Here is a 19,733-nt window from a genome sequence, read left to right as displayed (position 1 = left end):
AGCCACCCAGCTCTGGGCAGCCCCAGCATCCCTCAGGCTGTGCCAGGGAAGGGAACACAGCACAGTCACTCTTCCTGCACATCCCTCCTTGTGGTGATTAGATCAGAGGGCAAGCCAAGAATAGTGGAATGTCAGAATTCCCCGCGTGGGGGGAACTCCCTGGCTCATCCCTGGCACATCCCTGACTCAGAGGTCACCTGGTGCCTCCCAACAGCAGCTTTTGCCACGGTGTGACCAAACAGGCTCTTGGCAAACCCTCGACTCGAGGGTTTCCTCGAGGTGTTCCTCAGCCTGGACTTCCCCTTGCATAGGAAACTCCACGCTCACAGCTATTCCTGCCCGGAATCTGGGCTGCCCCAGCACCCACACCTCCCTCCAAAAGAAATATGTTTTGCTCCCCCTCCTCTCCCATCCCCTCCTGACCAACAGCTGCCTTAGGTTTGCTCCTACACCTTCAGGAAGTAGAGCTGCTTCACACAGATAAATGCATTTCCAGGTCATAAGTACCTTATATTTTTATCCAGCACCTAAATCCAAGTCCACCTTAATAAGAAAAGCTCCTGTGAGGTGTGGTCTCCTCAAAGCTGGTGCTGATCCTTTTTGGATTGGAGCAGCTCCTGTGCAGGTTCAGCTCTCCTCCATTAAACAATATTTCCAGTGCACAAAAAACCTTTCCCTGCAGAGAGAGACAGAACAAGTGGCACATGACCTGTTTTGGGAATTATTGCACTGGTCCTGCTCTTGGCCACATGGTATGGAACCTTCCTTGCTCACTCAGACCTTTCTTGTGTCCTGCTGTTCCCTCAATTCCCAAAATAAGGGGTTGCTTAAAAAAAAAATACACAGAGAGGGTGTTGGACAAAACAAATGAAAGAATAATTCCAGCACAGGGAGTTGGTGGAATAATTCTGCTTGTACCAAAAAGCTGCCTTTTAAACTTTGTCCCTTCCAACCATGATTGAGTCTCTGGGGTTTTGGTGGCCCCTGTGCTGGGATGCAGCTGTCCCATCTTCCCAAAGCAAAGCACAGCCCAAGGCTCCTGAGCAGCACCACTGTATTCAGGTGGAGAATTGTTCAGCTACAGGCCATCACCCCACACTGACAGCAGGAGCAAAAATCTTCCCTGACACCCCAGTTTATCAATTTCCTGTCCCTTTTATGAAAGCATTATTGTCTTTGAGGGAGAGGCAAAGGTGAAGTTACAGTTGATGTCATTTCATGGTTATGAGGAGTTTGAGTGACTTTGGTCACCAGCATGGGCTAACAGCACAAGTAACCTGAATTTCTGAGCTAATGAAGGCAGAGTCAGCTTTGTCTGGATCATTCCTTTGGCTCTGTTCCCCTTAGCAGTGTTGTTTTTGACAGAGCATGACCACAGCACCAGGGTGTTGCTCCATTCTTTGCTCTGTGTTCCCCTGGGAGCAGCACTCCAAGCTCTCTCAGCATTCCTGCAGTCTGTCCCTGCTGGATTCTGGCCAACCCATGCCCTCCTTGCTGAGCTCGGTTTCTCACTTTTTTCCCCCCCACCTGTGATGCTGAGGCCGAGGCAAACCCCGGGACCACGCTGTGATGCATTAAACGAGCAACTTCCACCTTCTATTTCCCCCTCGGGCACGGGTTGGGCAACGCCTGAGTGCGGCGAGAAGGGGAAAACTTGGCGGATTTCACCGGGGAGCATCATCTCCGGCACCTCCTCCTCCTCCTCCTCCGGCGGCCACAGGGCAGGGGGCGAGGCTGGGCGGTCCCGGGGTGCCCGCTCCGCTCCCAGCTCCACAAAAGGCACCCGAGGAAAGTGAGGGAGGAGCCCCCAGGAGAGCAGGTACGGGGGTCAGAGGGATGGGAGAGTGGCTGGGAGCGAGGAGGGAGCTGTGCCATGAACTGGCGATGCTTCTCAGAGCCCGGGGGGTCCTGCGGGATGTGGGGTGGGCTGGGGGTCCTGCTGGCAGCGGGGGACAGAGCTGGGAAGTCACTGACGTCCCTTCCCTTCGGTTAAACCTGGTGGGCAGCAAAGGGGACTGCGGTGACACAGGTTACTCACAGGGAGCAGGGAGCGGCTTGGAGCAGCGGGGTCAGGCACTCGTGACAGGGACCCGGGGTGGGGCACTGGGACAGTGACCTCGCCCGCCTGGCCCCACATCCTGCTCCCAAAAAAACTCACTGCGACAAGAAAGGCCAAACAAATGGCACTGGTAAATCCAGGGCAGAGCAAAGCTCCAGGGGCTGGGCTCAGGGGAAGATCCGGGGTCACACCATTACGTAGAGCTCCCTGGGGCGTCACTGAAGCGGCTGAACAGGTTTTTGTGTTTTTTTACTTGGTTGTCGTGCACTGGGATGAGAGACATAAAACCTGAGTCCCACGGAGCCATGAAGGGCATTTCAAATTGTCTTGGTGTGAAAAGACAAATGTCTGCTAAGGAAGGCAGGAGCCTCTTTAAAAATGGAAAATGCAAACCCCCTTCCTTCAAATTATTCTAATGTTGAAATTAAGGGGGTCTCAGGCGAAGATATGGGAGTAAGAATAACAGGTTTTGGGAAAAATAAAAATGCAGTGATACAAAACAACACTGACAGAGTCAGAATACAACCTGACACCCTGTGGTGTTGGCAGCAGTCCCATTCCATGGGGCCTCAGCCCTCCTGCAATGCCAGCTGTGGTTCTGTTGGAGCAGGGATCCTGGGCAAGGGGGGAGTTTTCCTCTGAAGGTCCAGGGGTGCTGTAGATGGGCCTGGTCTCCCTCTGGGAATCCAGTGGAGAAGAAAGCTGCCCATCTGGGAATGCAGTAGGATTCCAAATATCAGATTGTATGCAGGTAGGAATGGTTGGCTCCTCCCCCTGGGCGGAGCATCTCCCAGTGGGATGATGGAATTTTATCAGCCATGGAGGGACACTCAATGGGCATGAGCAGAAGAGATCTGGAAGGAGGATTGGTTGTGGAAGAGATAAAGAAAACTGCCCAATGAACAGAAAAGAACTGCCCCATCTCTAACAGATGGCAATAGAATACACACACCCCCGGGGCACATCTTGCGTTTGCAACCTAAGACACAGATTTTGCAGGGGGAAGGTGGCATTGCAGGGGCTGCCTGGGAAAGAAAAGAAAGAAAAATTCAGACTTTATCTACCATGAGCTCCAATGAATAGTGCTCTCCTTCAAATCATTCTCTGTCACTCTCCCTTTCTCTCTTACTTGAAGTAAGATGTGTTTTATTTTGTTGGATAAAAAGAGATTCATGGATACAACTAATGAAACAATTTCTAGACTTCAAGTAAATTTGGATTAATTTTAAGTGTATCCATTAACATATTATAATGGTGGATTTAACATTTATTTTCTCCAGGATGAGGATCCTTCCTGGCTGCTTTCATTTCTGCTACATTCCTTTCTTACTCAGTGGGGCACATGGAGTCCTAATGTGGAGAACACCTCCAGTCTTCCCGGTTTATAACTACTCCTATTCAAATCTCTCCTCTGTCTCAGAAGCACGAGCTCCAAAAACAGCAAGAGCTCTCAATTTCTCACACAATGTCATTGAAAAAATTACCAAGGGAGACTTGGAAGGGTTTGATTGGCTGGAAGTTCTGGACTTTTCCTACAATAGGATCAGAGCTGTTGAGCCTGAAGCATTCCAGAGTCTGCTCAGCCTGGTTTCTGTGGATTTATCATTTAATGATGAGAAGCTGCTTCTGTCAGATCTCCCACCCCACCTGAAGCTCTCACCTGCTGGCAAAGCTCCGAGGTCTTTTCAGCTTTCCAGGAATTCTGGCAGATCCTCAGGGGCTGCTCTGGAGCCTTCTGCTCCTGCAGAGGAGCTGTCACGTTCTGGAGTTCTGTCTCTCCTGCAAATCCTTAGCCCCAGGCTCAGGAGAAGCCCAGGGAATCTTCTTAGGAAGGGAGAGAGGAACACAACAGCCCTTCCCACAGCCACAGCTGAGCCCACCCTCTGTGGAACTCCCATCAACGGGACACTCAACCTGTCCCACAGCAACCTCACCCAGGACGAGCTGATGTTAAAACTGGATGAGAATCTCTGCAAAGCCCAGCTGGACAGGATTTTGGACCTTGACATCAGTCACAACAATGTGGAAATGGATCTTCTGTCTCTGTTTTCCCTGTTCTTCTACATGGAAAACACGCTGTCCATCGATGCCAGCTTCAACAAGTTAACCATTAACATCCTGGATCCTCGGTCCTTCTGTGAGTTCCCATCCCATCGGCTTTTGTTCCTAAACATCAGCAACAACCCCATCAACAGCCTGGATACGCTGTGCCTCCCTTCCAGCATCAAGGAAATTGATTTGTCCTTCACCAACATCAGCCAAATACCCCTGAATTTTGCTCAAAAATTGTTTAACTTGGAAAAAATGTATGTCCAAGGAAACCACTTCATCTACACAGTGTTCTCAGAAAGTGGGAATACACTTCCAATGTGTGTCCCTCCCCCTGGAACTATAAACATCAACGCCCTCTCCTTTGTCAGGAAGGAGGCTGGGACACCCATTGAAAGCCTTCCAGGGAAAGTGAAACACCTGGGAATGTCCAACTGCTCCATTGTGGAGCTGCCAGAGTGGTTTGCTGACACAGTGGAAGAACTGTTATTTCTGGACCTCAGCAGTAACCACATTTCTGAACTTCCCAATTTCCCCCCCTCCCTGCAGCATCTCGACATCAGCAACAATGACATCAGAGTCATCTCCCCCACTCTGAAATCCCTCTCCAACTTAACAATATTTAGGATTCAAAATAACAAAATTATGGGTATGCCCACGGAGTTTTTTCCACCAGCCTTAAAAAAATGTGATCTTAGTAAAAACAAGCTGAAGGTGTTGTCCTTAACTTCTGCCCTGGAGAAGCTGGAACACCTCAATGTTTCTGGGAACCTGATCAGGCGTCTGGAGCCTGCTGGCCACCTTCCTGCACTGACCAGCCTGGACAGCAGCCACAACCTGATCCCAGAACTGCCCGATGGCTTCGAGGCATCCCTCCCAGGGCTGAAGTACTTCAACCTATCAGGGAATAAGATCTCCTTTCTGCAGCGTGGCTCTCTCCCAGCTTCTCTGGTCGAGCTGGACATCAGTGACAACGCCATCACGACCATTGTGGAGGCCACCTTCGGCCCGCTGACGAGCCTCAGGCTTCTGTCTGTCCAAGGGGAGCATTATTTCTGTACCTGTGACCTGTACTGGTTTGTGAATGTCTACCTCCATGAGCCCCAGCTGGAGATCAGGGGCAGGGGGGCCATGAGGTGCAGCTTCCCCCCGGAGCGCCGGGGCTCCGCGGTGGGCAGCAGCCGCCTGACGCTGCTGCGCTGCTCCTTGGGTGTCCAGCTGGCCGTGACTGCTGGCGCTGCCAGCCTGGCCATGCTGGCCCTCACCCTGCTCTGCTGGAGACTGGACGGGCCCTGGTACATCAGGATGGGCTGGTACTGGTGCATGGCCAAGAGGAAGCAGTATGAGAAGAGGCCAGAGAACAAACTCTTTGACGCCTTCATCTCATACAGCGAGCACGACGCTGACTGGACCAAAGAGACCCTGCTGAAAAAGCTGGAAAATGACGGGTTCAGGATATGTTACCATGAGAGGGATTTCAAGCCGGGGCATCCTGTGCTTGGGAACATTTTTTACTGCATAGAGAACAGCCATAAAGTGCTTTTTGTTCTCTCTCCCAGCTTTGTGAACAGCTGCTGGTGCCAGTACGAGCTGTATTTTGCCGAACACCGGGTCCTGAACGAAAACCTGGATTCCCTCATCATGATCGTGCTGGAAGATCTCCCACCCCACAGCGTCCCACAGAAATTCAGCAAACTCAGGAAACTGCTGAGAAGGAAAACTTACTTGAAGTGGAGCCCTGAGGAACACAAGCAGAAAATGTTCTGGCATCAGCTAAAAGCTGTGCTAAAAACAACCAACGAGCCGCTCGTGAGAGCAGAGAATGGATCTGCTCTGGAAATGCAGGAGCTGGAATGAGACCCAGGGAACTCTGAGGGCTGTGTCTGGAAAGCCTGTGGTCAGATAAAAGCATTTACCTCCTGCAAAGGCTGCTGTGATGCCCAGGGGTTTGTCTGGATCTGTCCCAGGAGAGGCTCCTAGGGGGACTGCAGCACACTCGTTATTCCCTCTGATAAAGAATCCTGAAGGGATGAGAGCCAAGCACTGATAAAAAGCCTTTTCCTCCTGGGTGCTTGAGTTTGTCCAGATATTCCCAGCATTTCTTTAAGTGCTGTGGATGTCACCTGAAAAGAGCTGCTCAAGTCATGCTGCATGTCCTTGCTGCCTTCCTGAGGTGGTGGCAGTGAGAAGCAGTGTCTTAGGACCGGACTACAGATTCCCAGTTCTGGGATAGCTTAAAGTGGGAACACACCCTGTGTGCAGGTAAGAAAGCCACAAACCATGCTGGTACACAGGGAGCAGCTCCTTTCTGTGCTTTGGCAAGGGAAGAGTAAAGACTGACTTAATTTAGCCCTCTGAGAGAGGCTAAACCCACACTGCTAACAGACTTTGGGTTCAGTGACTGCTGGAAGAGATGAGACTTGAAAATCTTTTGTAAATTCAGAATAAAATAAATAAAAAAAGGACCAGCTGAGTGTGGTGGTCTCTGCTGTTAAATGACTGGGGTGAGCTTTGTTTAATCACAAATCCCTGGGGGATAAGCAAGTTCTGTACATTATTGTTTAGATTTTGGCAAGTTCCACCTTGCACAGTCACCCTGATCCATTTCCAATGGATTCAGTATTACCTCTGCATGGGCCTTGCCCTCACCTAGTGCCACTTGATAATTTTATTTATTGTGCTTGGGAAGAAACAGAAGAAATTCAGCTGATCCAACTTTAACATTCAAGGGAAACCAACAGACTGTGACAGAAAATAAACATCAGGTGAGGACAAATTATTTGGTTTAGCATGACTTGGACTTGCTCCTATGATGAGCAAACACAAAGAACTTCCCAGTAGAAAATCCCCAGTCCAGGAATGCAGCATGTTTGGAACAGAGACTGTGAAAAATTCCTTTTCCAATTCCATTTACTGGCTCTGCTGTGACAAAACAAGACCAATACCAACCTGTTTGCTGCCAAAAGGGGGAACATGCAACAAACATCTCCTTTGACAGAGATCCCTTGGAACTCACTGCAAACCCACCTTTCCTCAGGAAAACTATTTGGCATCATCAGCTTTGAGGTTTTATATATTAGGATAAAACCCACAATCCTGCAGGCCAGCAGCTGAAAAAGCCAACTCTTCACCACAGAGATCTAGAGCTTAAAAAGACTGTGAATTATAAAAATATTAAATATTTTTGTTCATTTAAGCAACCAGAAGTCACTTGTTAATGAGATTAATGAGCCACAAGTAATTAATCAGTTGTTTTTCTAATAACCTTTATACTTTCCTCTTTCTAAAGCACTCAGTGGTCACATTTCTCACTTCCTTTCTTCCCACATATTTCCCACCTCCACGTTCTGCTGCTTGCCTCCCAATTCCACTGCTGCTTGTTAACCTTGCAGTGACTTTTTACTGGTTCTTTACTGGAACTTTACTGGTTCTGAGCTCAGCAGGCTTCTGATGGAAGAGACTGAGGGAAAAAAAAGGAGAAGTTATACTCCAAAACAGTCTAAACCAATTACTTAATCAAAAATTTGATTATTTCAGTCAATGATTCACTGCAAAGTTGTACCTGCTTTCAAAATCCAATCTGGATTTACTACACCCATGAACCTCCCACAAAACAGCTATTTAGTACAGCTGCAACTGTAAATGCAACTGTAAAAGCAACTTAAATGAGGTTTTGCTCCTCCTGCAGATTAAAAGGTGTTGCACTTTCCTATCTGGCACTATGATACTGCACAGATGAACACCAATATTAATTACACAGGTGGTGTTAAGGGCACAGCTGGCACCAGGGGTTAACAGAGAGCAAATTACCAAGAGCTTTGATGGGATTTCAGTTCTTTTGTCACACAAAGGCAATAAAACCTCCTGCTTGGTCCCTTCTTGCTTCACTCCCACATGAACACTCAATGCAAATGTTTTATGAGGTGTGAGTGGTTTAATTTTCAAACATGTGATGAAGTTCATGTGATCTAATGGCACAGGAGAAGTTGCACATACACACAGCAAATCTCCAAAACTGCCTCATGTATATTTTTGCCTCCAGTACGATTTGTACTGAAGAGAAATTCAAATACAGAACAGCCAAACAAGATCTTTTCATTATCTTTTATGCCTAGTTTAGAAAGAACCACATTATTCATTTAGGGAAAAAAAAATCTGGGCAGAGAGAAAAGACTTATGGAAATAATTTCCATTTTACATTTGTATTAGAAAGTTGTTCACACTGATTTTATTGCAAGAAAGCTGGTTTGAATTATTCAGAATTAATTCATATTCAGTGTTAAACAAAGGACAGTGTTCCAGGAGAATCTTGAGAACAGTTTAGTTGACAAAAAGCCTGAACAAAACAACTCACAGACAGCAATGATGTGGACATTTTTTGTTTCTAAAGTAACAAATCACGTTCCCATCACTGTCACTTTCCTGAAGATGTGGCACTTTCCTACAGCAAGGCATCAAAAGCCTGTGGCACAATTATTTTGCAGACACTGAGGCTCTGCTGAAGCCCACAGAAGCTGAAAGGTGATTGCCTGTTTGGAAGAGATCTGGCCACTTAGAGCAAGAAATGTCTAATTTAAATTAGACATGGGGGAATTCAGGGGAATTTAAATGCCCCTGAATTGTTCTGCCTCCCAGGGAATTCCCACAATAAGATATAACACAAAGGGGTGATTTTATTAAAAAAACCCCTCAACTTTTGTTATTTGCTCACTGTGTAGACCAACAGACAAAATTTCTAAGCAGACAGACAAACTCAAACTGATGTTAACACTTAACAAAACCCCAAAAATTTGTCATTCTGGTTTTAGAAATGTTAACAGCTGTCAGTTCTGACTGTCAGGAATGGCCAAATCCCAATTTATACAAAGTCATGGGCATAAGAGCAAGCAGCAACACGACTGTGCCTGACAGCTGAGCAGTTAGGGAATTCCAGAGGTGACTGTGCTCCTCCTGGTGTATCAGTCACATAATATTGCAAAATTCATCTTTATCATCAAGTAATGCAAATAATTAGGTAGTGCATGGTTATTTCTATCAGATGTAAAACACTTCTCCAAATTCCTTTGGGATACAGACTGCCACCATCATTAAAGTCAATGCCCACCAGATATTAATATCTGTACTGCAGAGGTTTATCCCAGTGCCAAACTTCCCAAATGTCCCTCCCAGTGGAAACAGAACACTGATCAAACAAAGCCTTCTCCCACTTGAAGAAGCCAATACTGAAATCCTGAACTTCAGCTCAGTTCACAGAAGTTTTGCCATTTACCTCAGCAGAAGCAGGGTTTCACCTTGTGAAGATAAAGGACTTTTGTTAATACTGAAAAACATTGGTTCTTCCAACCTCCTGCAATGGGCAGAGTTTAAACTCAAATACTACCAAGCATCTCCCCAGTTCTTCCTTCCTGAAAATACAAGGTATTTATAAAACTTGGTATTATCATAGGATGGTTTGGGCTGGAAGGAACCTTAAAGATGATCCAGTTCCATCCCATGCCACAGGCAGGGACACCTTCCCCCCCCGCCCCAGGTTACTTTGAGCCCTGTCCAACCCGGCCTAATGACTTAATGAACCACACATTTAGGTTTTTACTTGGTAACAAAACCACCCTGGTACAACAATTCCAAATCTAAAATATCCCCCTTGCTGGCTCTCCACGGCAACTCCAGAGTGCGTCAAGGAGGCGACAGCCCCGCGTTCGCTTCCAACGCAAACGGGAACGGTGTTTCTATTCTTCGGCAGCAGCATCACGGAGTTTGGAGCAATTCCTCCCCAAAGCGGAGCGGAAGGCTCTCTGGAAGGGCCGGGTGGTGCCGAGGCTACACGGAGGGCAGCGGGATGTGTCTGGCGGGGGCGGCGCCGCAGTCCCGCCCGGCCGCGCTGCCCGAGGGATGGAGCGCGGTGCCGCAGGGCTTGGCGAAGGCGAAGGCGGAGCCCGAGGGCTGCAGGCTGTGCGGGGTGCTCGCCTCCGCCGAGGGGCTGCTGTTGTACACGCTGTAGTAGGGCTCGATCCGCGTGTTCATGGGCGTGGAGCTGCTCTGCCCGTAGTGCTGCTGCTGCCCCGCGGACGCCTTGGGGCTCAGCACGCTGTCCTTGGAGTGGCTGGCACCGCATGCCTGCTCCAAACCCTTCTTCTGAGGCTTGGGAGACAACATGTAGGCCGAGTTGGTCTCGTGGTGGGACGATTTGTTCCTGTTGACCTCCAGGCTGCCTTTGCCCATGGCTCGAAGCCTCGTCTTGTGCTTGCAGCAGAAAAAGACCAGGGCCACGTACTGCAGGCACCAGAGCATTCGTCTCCGCAGTCCCGCGCTGTTGCGGGAATATATAAAGGGATTTAATCCCGACTTGAAAAAAATGAGGGTAAACCCGCAGAGCTCGAACTGGTAGAGCACAAAGCCACCACTGCCGGACAGCATGTCCTGCACCAAGGAGATGGCCAGGGGCAGGCAGCACACCAGGACGGAGAGCACGATGACCACGCACGTCACCACCGCCTTGGAGTCTTTGGCCGTGGCCAGGTTGACGGCCGAGGCCAGCGGGAGCCGGCCGGCGAGCTTGGCGTGGCCGTGGGGCGGCTTGCTGCAGCTCTGGGTCCTGTACAGAGCGGGCACGGCCCCGGGCCCCTCGAAGGGCTGAGCCCTGGCGGTGCCCACGGCCACGGCGGGAGGAGGGCACCTCCTGGCCCGCGCGTTCCTGCGCAGGGCCTGCGCGATCATCGCGTAGGACACGGACACGACGGCCACGCAGCAGATGAAGTCGGTGACATAGAGGTAGAGGATGAGCTTGCCCTGCCCGCGGGGCAGGCTGGCCATGGGCAGGCAGAGGCGGGAGCCGCGGGTGCGCAGCGTGGCCAGCGTGGCCAGGGTAAAGCTGGCGGCCCAGAGCAGCAGCGTGAGCAGCAGCGAGCAGGGCGCGGAGGCGGCGCGGTGCGGGTGCTTGCCCAGCACCATGCGCAGCCGGTGCAGCGCGATCACCGCCACCGTCTTGAGCGACATGATGATGAAGCCGGAGCTGGTGAGGTGGAAGGTGAAGCAGAAGGTGCCGGGCACGCCGCGGGCCGGGCCGAAGAACAGGACGAAGGCGAACATAGGGGCGGCCACGCCGCAGATGAAGAGGTCGCAGAAGGAGAGGTTGAGGATCATGAAGTCGAAGTCGGTGCGGAATTTCCGGAGGGCCGGGTCGAAGAAGGACAGCAGCACGATGAGGTTGCCGTAGGAGCCGAGGCAGAAGACGAGGGCCAGCAGGGAGGCGCAGGCGGCCAGCGTGGCGGCGTGGGTGCCCTCCCGCAGCTCCGCGGGGCCGCTGCCGTTCGCGCCCAGCTGCTCCGCGGGCCCGGCCGGCAGCCGCCCCGACCCGTTCATCGCCGCCCGGCCCCCTTTCCTTCACAGCCCGCTCATCGCCACCCGGCCCCTTCACAGCCCGCTCATCGCCGCCGCGGGGCTCCCACCTTGCCGCTTCACCGCCCCCTCACCGCCGCCTCAGCGCTCCCGCCCCGCCATGGCGCCCGGCCCGGCCCCTCCCCGCTCCGTTCCGCTCCCTCCGCCGCGGCGGGGCCGAGCCGGGGCGGGCGGCGGGAGCAGAGCCGCAGCCTCCCCGCACCGCCGGGCACGGGCGGGTCCGCGGGAGGCGACACCGAGCTGGCTCCAAAAGCCGCGCTGGCGCTGCATGCCCGCCGCTACCGCTCGGGGAGCAGCGGTGATGCGAGCGGGTGGAGCGGCACAGAGCGCGGTCTAGAGAATCACAGGAGCGTTCGAGTGCAAGACCATCCCATTCCTCTCCCTGCCCTGGGCAGGGACACTTTTCACTAGCCCCGGTTTCTCCAAGCCTGGCCATGGACACTCCCAGGGATGGGGAAGCCACAGCTTCCCTTGCCAGGGCCTCACCACCCTCACAGGGAAGAATTTATTCCTAACATCCAATATGAACCTACTGTCTTTCCATTTGGACCTATTCTTCCTTGTCCTGTCACATGCCCTTGTAAATAGTGTTGCTGCATCTTTCCTGTAAGTTTTCTTCAGGTACTGGAAGGCTGCAATAAGGTCAGCCTGAAGCTTCTCTTTTCCACGCTGAACAATCCCAATTCTCTCAGCTTTTCCTCACAGCAGAGATGCTCCGTCCCTCTGATCTACTTGGTCCCCCCTCTGGACTTGCTCCAACAGCTTCTTCCTGTACCAGGACCCAGAGCTGGATGCAGTGTTTCAGGTAGGGTCCACCCAGAGCAGAGGACCTGTGCTGACTGCCCCAACAAAACACCTGCCTCAACACAGAACCTGTTCAGCATCAACATCAAAGCTCGGCATGCTGCTTCTGCCCTGCTTACACTTCTGCATCCCTTTCCTGAGGCAGCTCAGTGGGGCCAGCATGCCCTTCGTGTTTTCTCAGAAGCAAAGGCAAAGCACCTTCTGTGTTCCCATGGGGAGGGGAAACATTCAGCATAATTTATCAGTTGATTTGCTACCACAAATACAGTAGTGATAGAGAGTGTTGGATAGCTGAGCATTAAAGGGATGGTTTTGAAGTACTTACAGGGATGTGAGGGTGAGGAAACGCTCAGTGCATGTTCTCTGAGGCAGACATAGCTGAAGCCTCCATGGCACTGGAAATCCAGGTGGAAGAGACCAAAATCCAGCCAGGCAAGGCACAAAAGCATTATGCAAATACAGTAGAGCCAGTATTTCTGACTTGTGCTTGCACATGTCTTACAGTCATTATATATATTGTTTTAATAATTACCCCAGGTGCTTTGTAGAACCATCCAGACAGCCACAAGTGTGCAAGTTTGATACCTGAAAGCTTCCCAGTGCCACCTGCCTGTTTACTTTTCAACACATTCCTTTCTAAACCCCAGAGCAGTGTTTTATAACCCTCTGGCTGGTGATGGCAGCCTGGCCTGTGAGCCTTGTCCTTGCCCAGTGGCAATGGGGGTGGATTTGTTCTTGGGGGAAATGCCAGCAGCTGGCTGCAGCAGTGCCTTGCAGCCTGAGCAGGTGCATTTGGGCTTGATTTTGTCCTTAAACAGGTTGTATACAAGAGGGAGAAGGTTCAAAACCCAAAACATGGTTTCCTGTGGCTTCAAATTAGAGACAGCTTGGCTGTCTCTATTTTCCCTTACTTGTCTTTTTGTTTGCCAGTTGTAGTTAATTTAAAATCTGTGGGTGAATCTTGGCCCTCATGAGTAAGAGTTGCTTTTTTATCGACAAAACTGGATCTCCCTCCTTGAATTTTCTTATTTATAAACATTAGAAGACAATTATGGGATTAAACAGGAGAGACAAAATGTTAGCCTAATGCAAGAGTGGGGTTTGGTTGTTTTTCCCCTCTACAGTTATTAACTGTGGCTTGAAATGGAGGGGAGATTGTAGCTGGTTCAAGGCTGCAAGCCTTCAACATTCCAGCAGAAAATGAGAAGGGATTGTTCTGAGGGAGCAAGGGAATGAGCTGAAGCAAAAAGGATCTCCATGGGAGCACAAAGCCCTGCTCGGTTGCTGTGGCACAGCAAAGTGTCTCACCACTCTGTCGTTTTTATAAAGGACTTTTTAGCTTTTAAAAGAATTACCAAAGTTTGGGTAGGGGAGAAAAGTAGTGGGAGAAAGTGTGTTCTGCAAGGTAGGAATCACAAGAGCAAAACTTACCTTGCACAAGGTACAGGGTATTTACTCTTTGCAGCAGCCAAGCCTTTCCTTAAACTTTAATTCCTTAAATTACTTAGAAAGCACTTAAAAAGCCAGTGCTCTCTAGAGCTGTCAAGCTTCTCATTGTTCAGTCCTGGAGTTCCTACTGCATAAGGAGAAACAATGTTCCCAAGGCTTTTTTGACAATGGTGTTCTTCTGCAGATATTTGCTGGAAATTACTTTTAATTGCTGAAATCTGTCCTCATCTCAGCTGAAGATTTGTATCTTATGATTTTAACAAAAGAGTTCTAGGGAAAGCAGCTGGAATAATAAAAGGGGAAATTAACCCAGAAAAAAAAATAGAAATAAAAGCCAGGAGAAAATAAGTAAGAGTAGCAGTGAAAAGCTTTTAACAGAATACTTTCAGGGTGAACTCAGCTGGGCTTCTACCTGGACTTATTGTAATATGAATGCACTTATTGCTAGAACAGATTTATTGGGTTTATTACTGGCTTTCCTAAGAAGCCAATCAGAAAAGATGGCACCTCATATTCCCCAAGAGAAGTGTGTGTCCAGCTCCATCTGCAGCAGCAAAATCTGCTCAGCAATATTCTACATCTTGCACAGAGTTTGTTTTTCACATTAAACCAGGCTGTAACTAACACTGCACCAGTGCCCTGAGGACCTTGCCTTGGATGAACCACCTGGAACCCCTTCCTTAGTGTAGGGATTCCTCTGCCTGCTGGCAACTGGGAAGTTTAGAGCAGGCTGAGGTTAAATCCCCCTCCTTTTATTAGAAATAGAATTATTAGACAATTAGAAGTTGCCCTTCAGGTACTGCAGGATGATGTGAGGATACAAAACACATCAGCTGGTAACTCACAGCAGGGTTACAGTTAAAAATCTTCCCAGGACAGTGGCCAGCAAACCCTTCTGCTGCCACAGGGTTTTATTTTCCCCCTTGCATCTTACCAGATTATTGTGTTTTCCACAGCCCTGGGGAAAAGGGAGCTGGAGGCTCTGCTGCAGGATTCCAGGAAGCCTGGAGCTGTGGAAGGAAGTGTGAGACTGAGCAGGGTGTGGGATGCTGGGGATGCCTAACTGTGAAAAACTGACAGGAGACATCATCACATCATCCAGTGTACCCAGCACAGCAGTCCCAGCAGCCTGGGAAAGAAGTGAGAAGGGGGAAAGGGAGATACCTGGACATAACAGGAATACAGCTATAATATACCAGAAATAAGGAACTTCATCCCTTTGCCTCTTTAATTAAAACCCAAATCCATCCATTCATGAACTTGCCACCAACACAATCCACCAACGCTGAGACTGTGGTACCACCCAAAAGCACAGGTTAAAAGTCTAATTTGCCTGCTTGTAACATTCTTATATATCAAAAATAAACATCAAATATACCCACCTGATTATGGAAATATGGGAGATCACACCATTTAATGGTCTAGCAAGAGTCAATGAGCAGTACAGCACTGGCATCTTGAGCAGTTAAAACCCAAACCAAACCCCCAAAATATCCAACAAAAAACCCCCAACCTCAACAAATCAAAACACCTCCCAAATTCTGCCTTACATCTTTGCCTTTCTTTGGTGCTTCCCCATGATGGTCACAGGTTATCTGTGCAGTCTGACAGGTGGTCACTAAGGATGTCAAGGCTATCAAATATGCTCAAGATATTTTTCCATCTCCTTTCCTGTTCCAAGGGGAAAAATTCTCTCTCTTCTCGTGCTAGAAATCTCTCCCTCTCCAGACTGAGGTACTGCAGTTGGTTTATCTTGATAGCTTCAGGGAAGAGACAGTAAAAGACATCAGTGGTGAAAGTTCAGAATTCAGGATGTTGCTTGGGGAAAGTTAGGGAATAAATCCAGTAATGCAGTTGTGGTGTTTGGTGAAGATTTGGTGGTAAAAAATAGTTCCTGCATTTTCAGGACAAGAGACTAACAACCCTTCTTCCCTCACCAAAACTCAACCAGCACAAGTTTGCTCACACTACCACAGGTGTATTTTATCCTATAGACACATATTTTGGATATTTTGCTGTATTTACTGGGGGATCTCTTTGGATAAAGCAATTATAAGGTGTTGGGAATGAATATCTTTCCTGACCAGAGCATGATTCCTTACAGAGCACTGAAACCTCAACCAATTCCAGCTACACCCTGACTAAGGAGATTCCCAAGTACAGCACAAAGCAGCAGAGCTGCAGAACAGCACATGCAAGATCTGCTCCAACACTTCATCAGCCAAGGATCCTTTAAAGATGATCCTCTGCAGCAAAGGCTTTCCATCCCTTGCAAAGATTTAATTCCATCACTTGCAACGATTTAATTCTATCAGCAAAACCCTCTCCAACAAAAACTAGTCTCTCCAGTTCTCAGAAGTTAACAGGCACAAGGTATTTTTCCATAAATGTAAAAGCTGATTTCCTAAACATTAGAACAAGACCTTTAATTAGTCCTTAATGATGCCTTAACTCATTACCAAATCCCAGGACAAACACAGGCCTCATAAAAGCACTGTAAAAACCTGAAGATACAGTCTCAAACCAACACATTTCCTCTTCAGAAATACAGGAAGATGCAATAGTTACAAACAGTCCATTTATTGGGTCTTAAACTACGTACACAATTGAAATCATAATTTTGGCACTACGCTATACAGTGGTTACATCCGTGTGCTGACACTCCTTAAATACTGCCCCAGGAGCACTGCTGTGCTTGGACATTTGGGATGGGCCACACAAACGTCTCAGTGCTCCTGGGGGAATTTGCATGAAAGATGAAACACACACCAGTTTATGGGTTATTCCATGTACCTCACGTTCTATGAATGGATCACACCAGAATATGTGATGTCAGCATTGAGAAATGGCCACACGTGTTGCAGTAAAATCTGAATGAGACACAGACATGAGATACAGGAAAAGCAAAACAAACCCTCTCAGACACAACGAGATATTCTGTTAAAGGAAATAATTTAAAAAACTAAGAATGGCATTTGTTTTGATACAAAAGCCAGAACCACTACTGTATTAACATCTAAGTATGAATCTTTACAAATTAATCTCACAATGGTGTTATGTAAAAGGTTGCAAACTGTACAATGTTTTGTCAATGCAATGCCTCTACAATTTATACAGTCTTTTACAACTATGTAACACATATTAAACAGCTTGGTAAACAGCCAATTGATACCAGTCTCTTAACAAAGCTGCAGGCAAAAAAACACAGAGCTTCCACAATCTTCAAACAAGATATGCTTGCTCAATCTTTAGGAGAATACACTGTTAAAAACTGCCTTTCCACACTGTGCATACATTTCATTCCGTGAATTCAACCATCACTAACAGTCCATCATTTCCTATTTGTGGGTTCTAATTACATGGAAACACCCATTTCCCCCTTAAAAATAAGCAGAGAATCACAGATTTTTTTTTTTAAACCACACATGGTCAAGACACCCCTGAAGGCCTGGCCAGGCAGCAGGAGCTGCCCATGCTGCATCCTGCCACCCCTGCACTGCACAGAGCTCAGCTATTTACATTTGCACAAGGAAGAGAATACAAAAAGGCAATGCTGCCCTGAGGTGGACTGGATGGTACTCAAATCCCAGTAGTGAAAAATAAAACTCTGAGGAAGGAAGGCTCCCAGGGCTGTGTATGGACTGGGGGAGGAGTTGCATTGGCAGAATTGGAGAGCTCCACTGGGAAATTCCTGTTTGCAGCACTCTCTGGTTCTGCACATCCTTAATGTCAGGAACAGGGGGCAGAAGAAGGGGGTGAGGGATGTGCAGTGTAGGTCACTGTGTGCAAGGAAGCACAAACAAGACTGATGTGTGATGCAGGCCAAGGAGGAGGGTCTTGCCATGGACTCACGATGAGGCCCTGTAGGTGCAGCCTCGGGGCTCCCCCGGCTGCTCCCTGGGGAGGTGAAATTCCTTTTGAGTAGAACCAGGTCTCTACACTTGTATTTAACAGTAGTTTTGATTAGGCATCAGGATTTCCAGCACAAAGTTCTCTACATGATCAATTTCTTTTGAGTTTCCTTTATTTCGCAGAAAAATTCCTACATCCTCATTTTTCCCAGGAGAAGCCTGAAAAGAAAGAAGAAGGAGTTCAAAACACAAATATTGCCTCATGCTCTTGTTCATATGAAAAGATAAATTAAAGCTTCTCTTGGAATACTGTCACAAAACATCACAATACAATAGAGATGGGAATCTTGTAGTGTAACAAAGAGAAACCCCAGGAATGGATTCGCTCTTTGGGGACATGCCTGTGTGAAGAGCCCTGGCAGCAAAGCCAGAGTGTGGAAGAAGAAACCGAATGGTAGCAGCCATTGCCCATCCTGAGATGTAGGTGATAGCCTGGACTGGGTGGTGTAAAGTCCTCAGAGGCACCAGAAGTACAAAGCAGCACTTTAGGGGCACTGCTAGGCATTTAAAAGGCAGCCAACTGGCAGAAAACGGAGAAAAGGAACATCAATATTCAAGAAAAGAAGTGTAAATGTCTTAGCAAAGCACAGGGATGCATAGAAAGATGGGCAATATTTAAAATATTTAACCAAAATAAATCTGACCAAAACCATTGGAAGATGCAAAGGGCCAGAAATTTGGCTGCAGCATTTTCCCTGTGGTTAAGGATTCTTCCTGACACTGGAGTAGAATTCCTAAGAGTGAAGTTTATGGCAAAACCCATCAGCTGACCCACCTATGCATAATAGCAGGGTGAAACCAGGAGGTCAGTGAGCACCAGGAGCTGGTCATCTGTGAACTGCTGCTTGTGCTCCTGCCAGTTGTCGTGGTGGGTCCTCCGGAAATTGGACAGCGTCTTCTTCACCGTCATCTGCCAGCACAAGTGGATGGAGCTCTGTCAGCCAGGGAGCCCAGGTCCACACCAAAACCAACGTTGGGGACAGCAAACACAACTGCTCAGTACCACCAAGGCTTGGAGCAGACCCAGAGGACAGGAGGGCTCTGGGGAATTCAGCCTATGATTTCAGTTTTCACGGTTCTGGTTAGTCTTTTGAGCAGGGTCGTGACTCCAACATTATAAAAAGGATTCCTGGGCCTACAATTTTGAGCTAGGAAACACTCAGAGATTCTTACAGGGTAAAAGCCAAGTGCTTTTCCCCCACTGCCTTTTTCTTGGCTGTTTCAAAAGGGTTGTTTTGGTCTGAAAAAATCAAAGGATTTCTTCATCTCATTCCTCTGGCTAAAACAGCCACAGTCAACAAAACCCAACAGACAGGGCAAAACAGTAAGAGTTAAAGGCAATGATTTCTTTAAAAACTTATTTCTAGGGCAGCTCATAACACTTCATTTAAAAAATTCCAGACTGATGTTTTGGTTCAGGTTAATGCTTCCTAGAATGGCATGCACAAAAGGGACATCTTTAATGAAAAAAGCCCACTTCCTCATTATAAATATAGCTCTTGCAGCTTTCAGTTTAATGCTTTTAATTTGAAAGCAAGGACAGATCTACCACAAAAAATACTTAAAAGCAGGTCATGCTTTAAAACTATTAGGAGTCATTTAGTAAAAAGCAGCAGAAATTAAATTTCTTAATAGGTTCCTATGCTTTTCTAGGAAAAGAGAGCTAAGAATGAGTCACAGGTATTCAGCTGTGTTCTGCTGATTGAGAGCTGCTGTATTTTTACCTCAATAGGCTGGGGATCATTGAGGTGGGCACTGAGATCCATGAGGAGCTGTGGCATCCAGGTGGGCACATCGTAGGGGCTGGACAGGATGCAGGCACTGAGCCCCAGGACACCGGCGTGGCGCTTCACCAGGTCTGCAGGAACAGGGCAGCAACCCACCTCAGTTAAAGAAAATCAGCAACAAACCCCTGGCACTGCAGAGACCTCCAGCTCTGTAGAAATCCAGAGAGTTCTACAGACATGAACGAATGGACCTCCAGATTGGTTTTGCTTCCTTACTCAGAATCCCAGATTCATTCTCATATCTTTCATTTTTTACACCTCCTTCCAATAGGAATC

The 19,733-nt window shown here is 48.3% G+C and overlaps 3 protein-coding genes across 3 annotated transcripts in view; 1 reads left to right on the top strand and 2 right to left on the bottom strand.

Moving 5' to 3' along the window:
* Nucleotides 1-3,340: 3,340 nt before the first annotated feature.
* LOC103819257 (toll-like receptor 2) lies at nt 3,341-6,468 on the top strand. Its single transcript, XM_050972471.1, has 2 exons — nt 3,341-3,813; nt 3,853-6,468. Exons 1-2 carry the CDS (start codon nt 3,341-3,343, stop codon nt 5,963-5,965), a joined length of 2,586 nt encoding a protein of 861 aa, XP_050828428.1. The 3' UTR covers nt 5,966-6,468.
* A 1,595-nt stretch (nt 6,469-8,063) lies between these two features.
* Nucleotides 8,064-11,608, bottom strand: GPR75 (G protein-coupled receptor 75). Its single transcript, XM_009093812.4, has one exon. It carries the CDS (start codon nt 11,468-11,470, stop codon nt 9,929-9,931), a length of 1,542 nt encoding a protein of 513 aa, XP_009092060.3. The 5' UTR covers nt 11,471-11,608; the 3' UTR covers nt 8,064-9,928.
* A 4,715-nt stretch (nt 11,609-16,323) lies between these two features.
* PSME4 (proteasome activator subunit 4) overlaps nt 16,324-19,733 on the bottom strand; it is a 43,976-nt gene continuing 40,566 nt past the window's right edge. The window contains exons 45-47 of the mRNA XM_030235696.2: nt 19,395-19,528; nt 18,446-18,580; nt 16,324-17,829 (exon numbers count right to left, since the gene is read on the bottom strand). Of these exons, the coding sequence (XP_030091556.1) occupies nt 18,446-18,580; nt 19,395-19,528 (269 nt within the window). The 3' untranslated portion in view covers nt 16,324-17,829. The remainder of the gene's footprint in view (nt 17,830-18,445; nt 18,581-19,394; nt 19,529-19,733) is intronic.

This window comes from Serinus canaria, chromosome 3 (assembly GCF_022539315.1).
Source record: "Serinus canaria isolate serCan28SL12 chromosome 3, serCan2020, whole genome shotgun sequence".
Lineage (NCBI taxonomy): Eukaryota > Metazoa > Chordata > Aves > Passeriformes > Fringillidae > Serinus > Serinus canaria.
This window is presented reverse-complemented; position numbering and strand designations above follow the sequence as displayed.

What these genes read in the sequence shown, in the direction of transcription:
- LOC103819257 (XM_050972471.1), top strand. Translation starts at nt 3,341, where the DNA reads ATGAGGATCCTTCCTGGCTGCTTTCATTTCTGCTACATTCCTTTCTTA. An exon ending in TCTGCTCCTGCAGAGGAGCT is followed by an intron (nt 3,814 to 3,852) that starts GTCACGTTCTGG and finishes GCAAATCCTTAG; the next exon opens with CCCCAGGCTCAGGAGAAGCC.
- GPR75 (XM_009093812.4), bottom strand. Translation starts at nt 11,470, where the DNA reads ATGAACGGGTCGGGGCGGCTGCCGGCCGGGCCCGCGGAGCAGCTGGGC.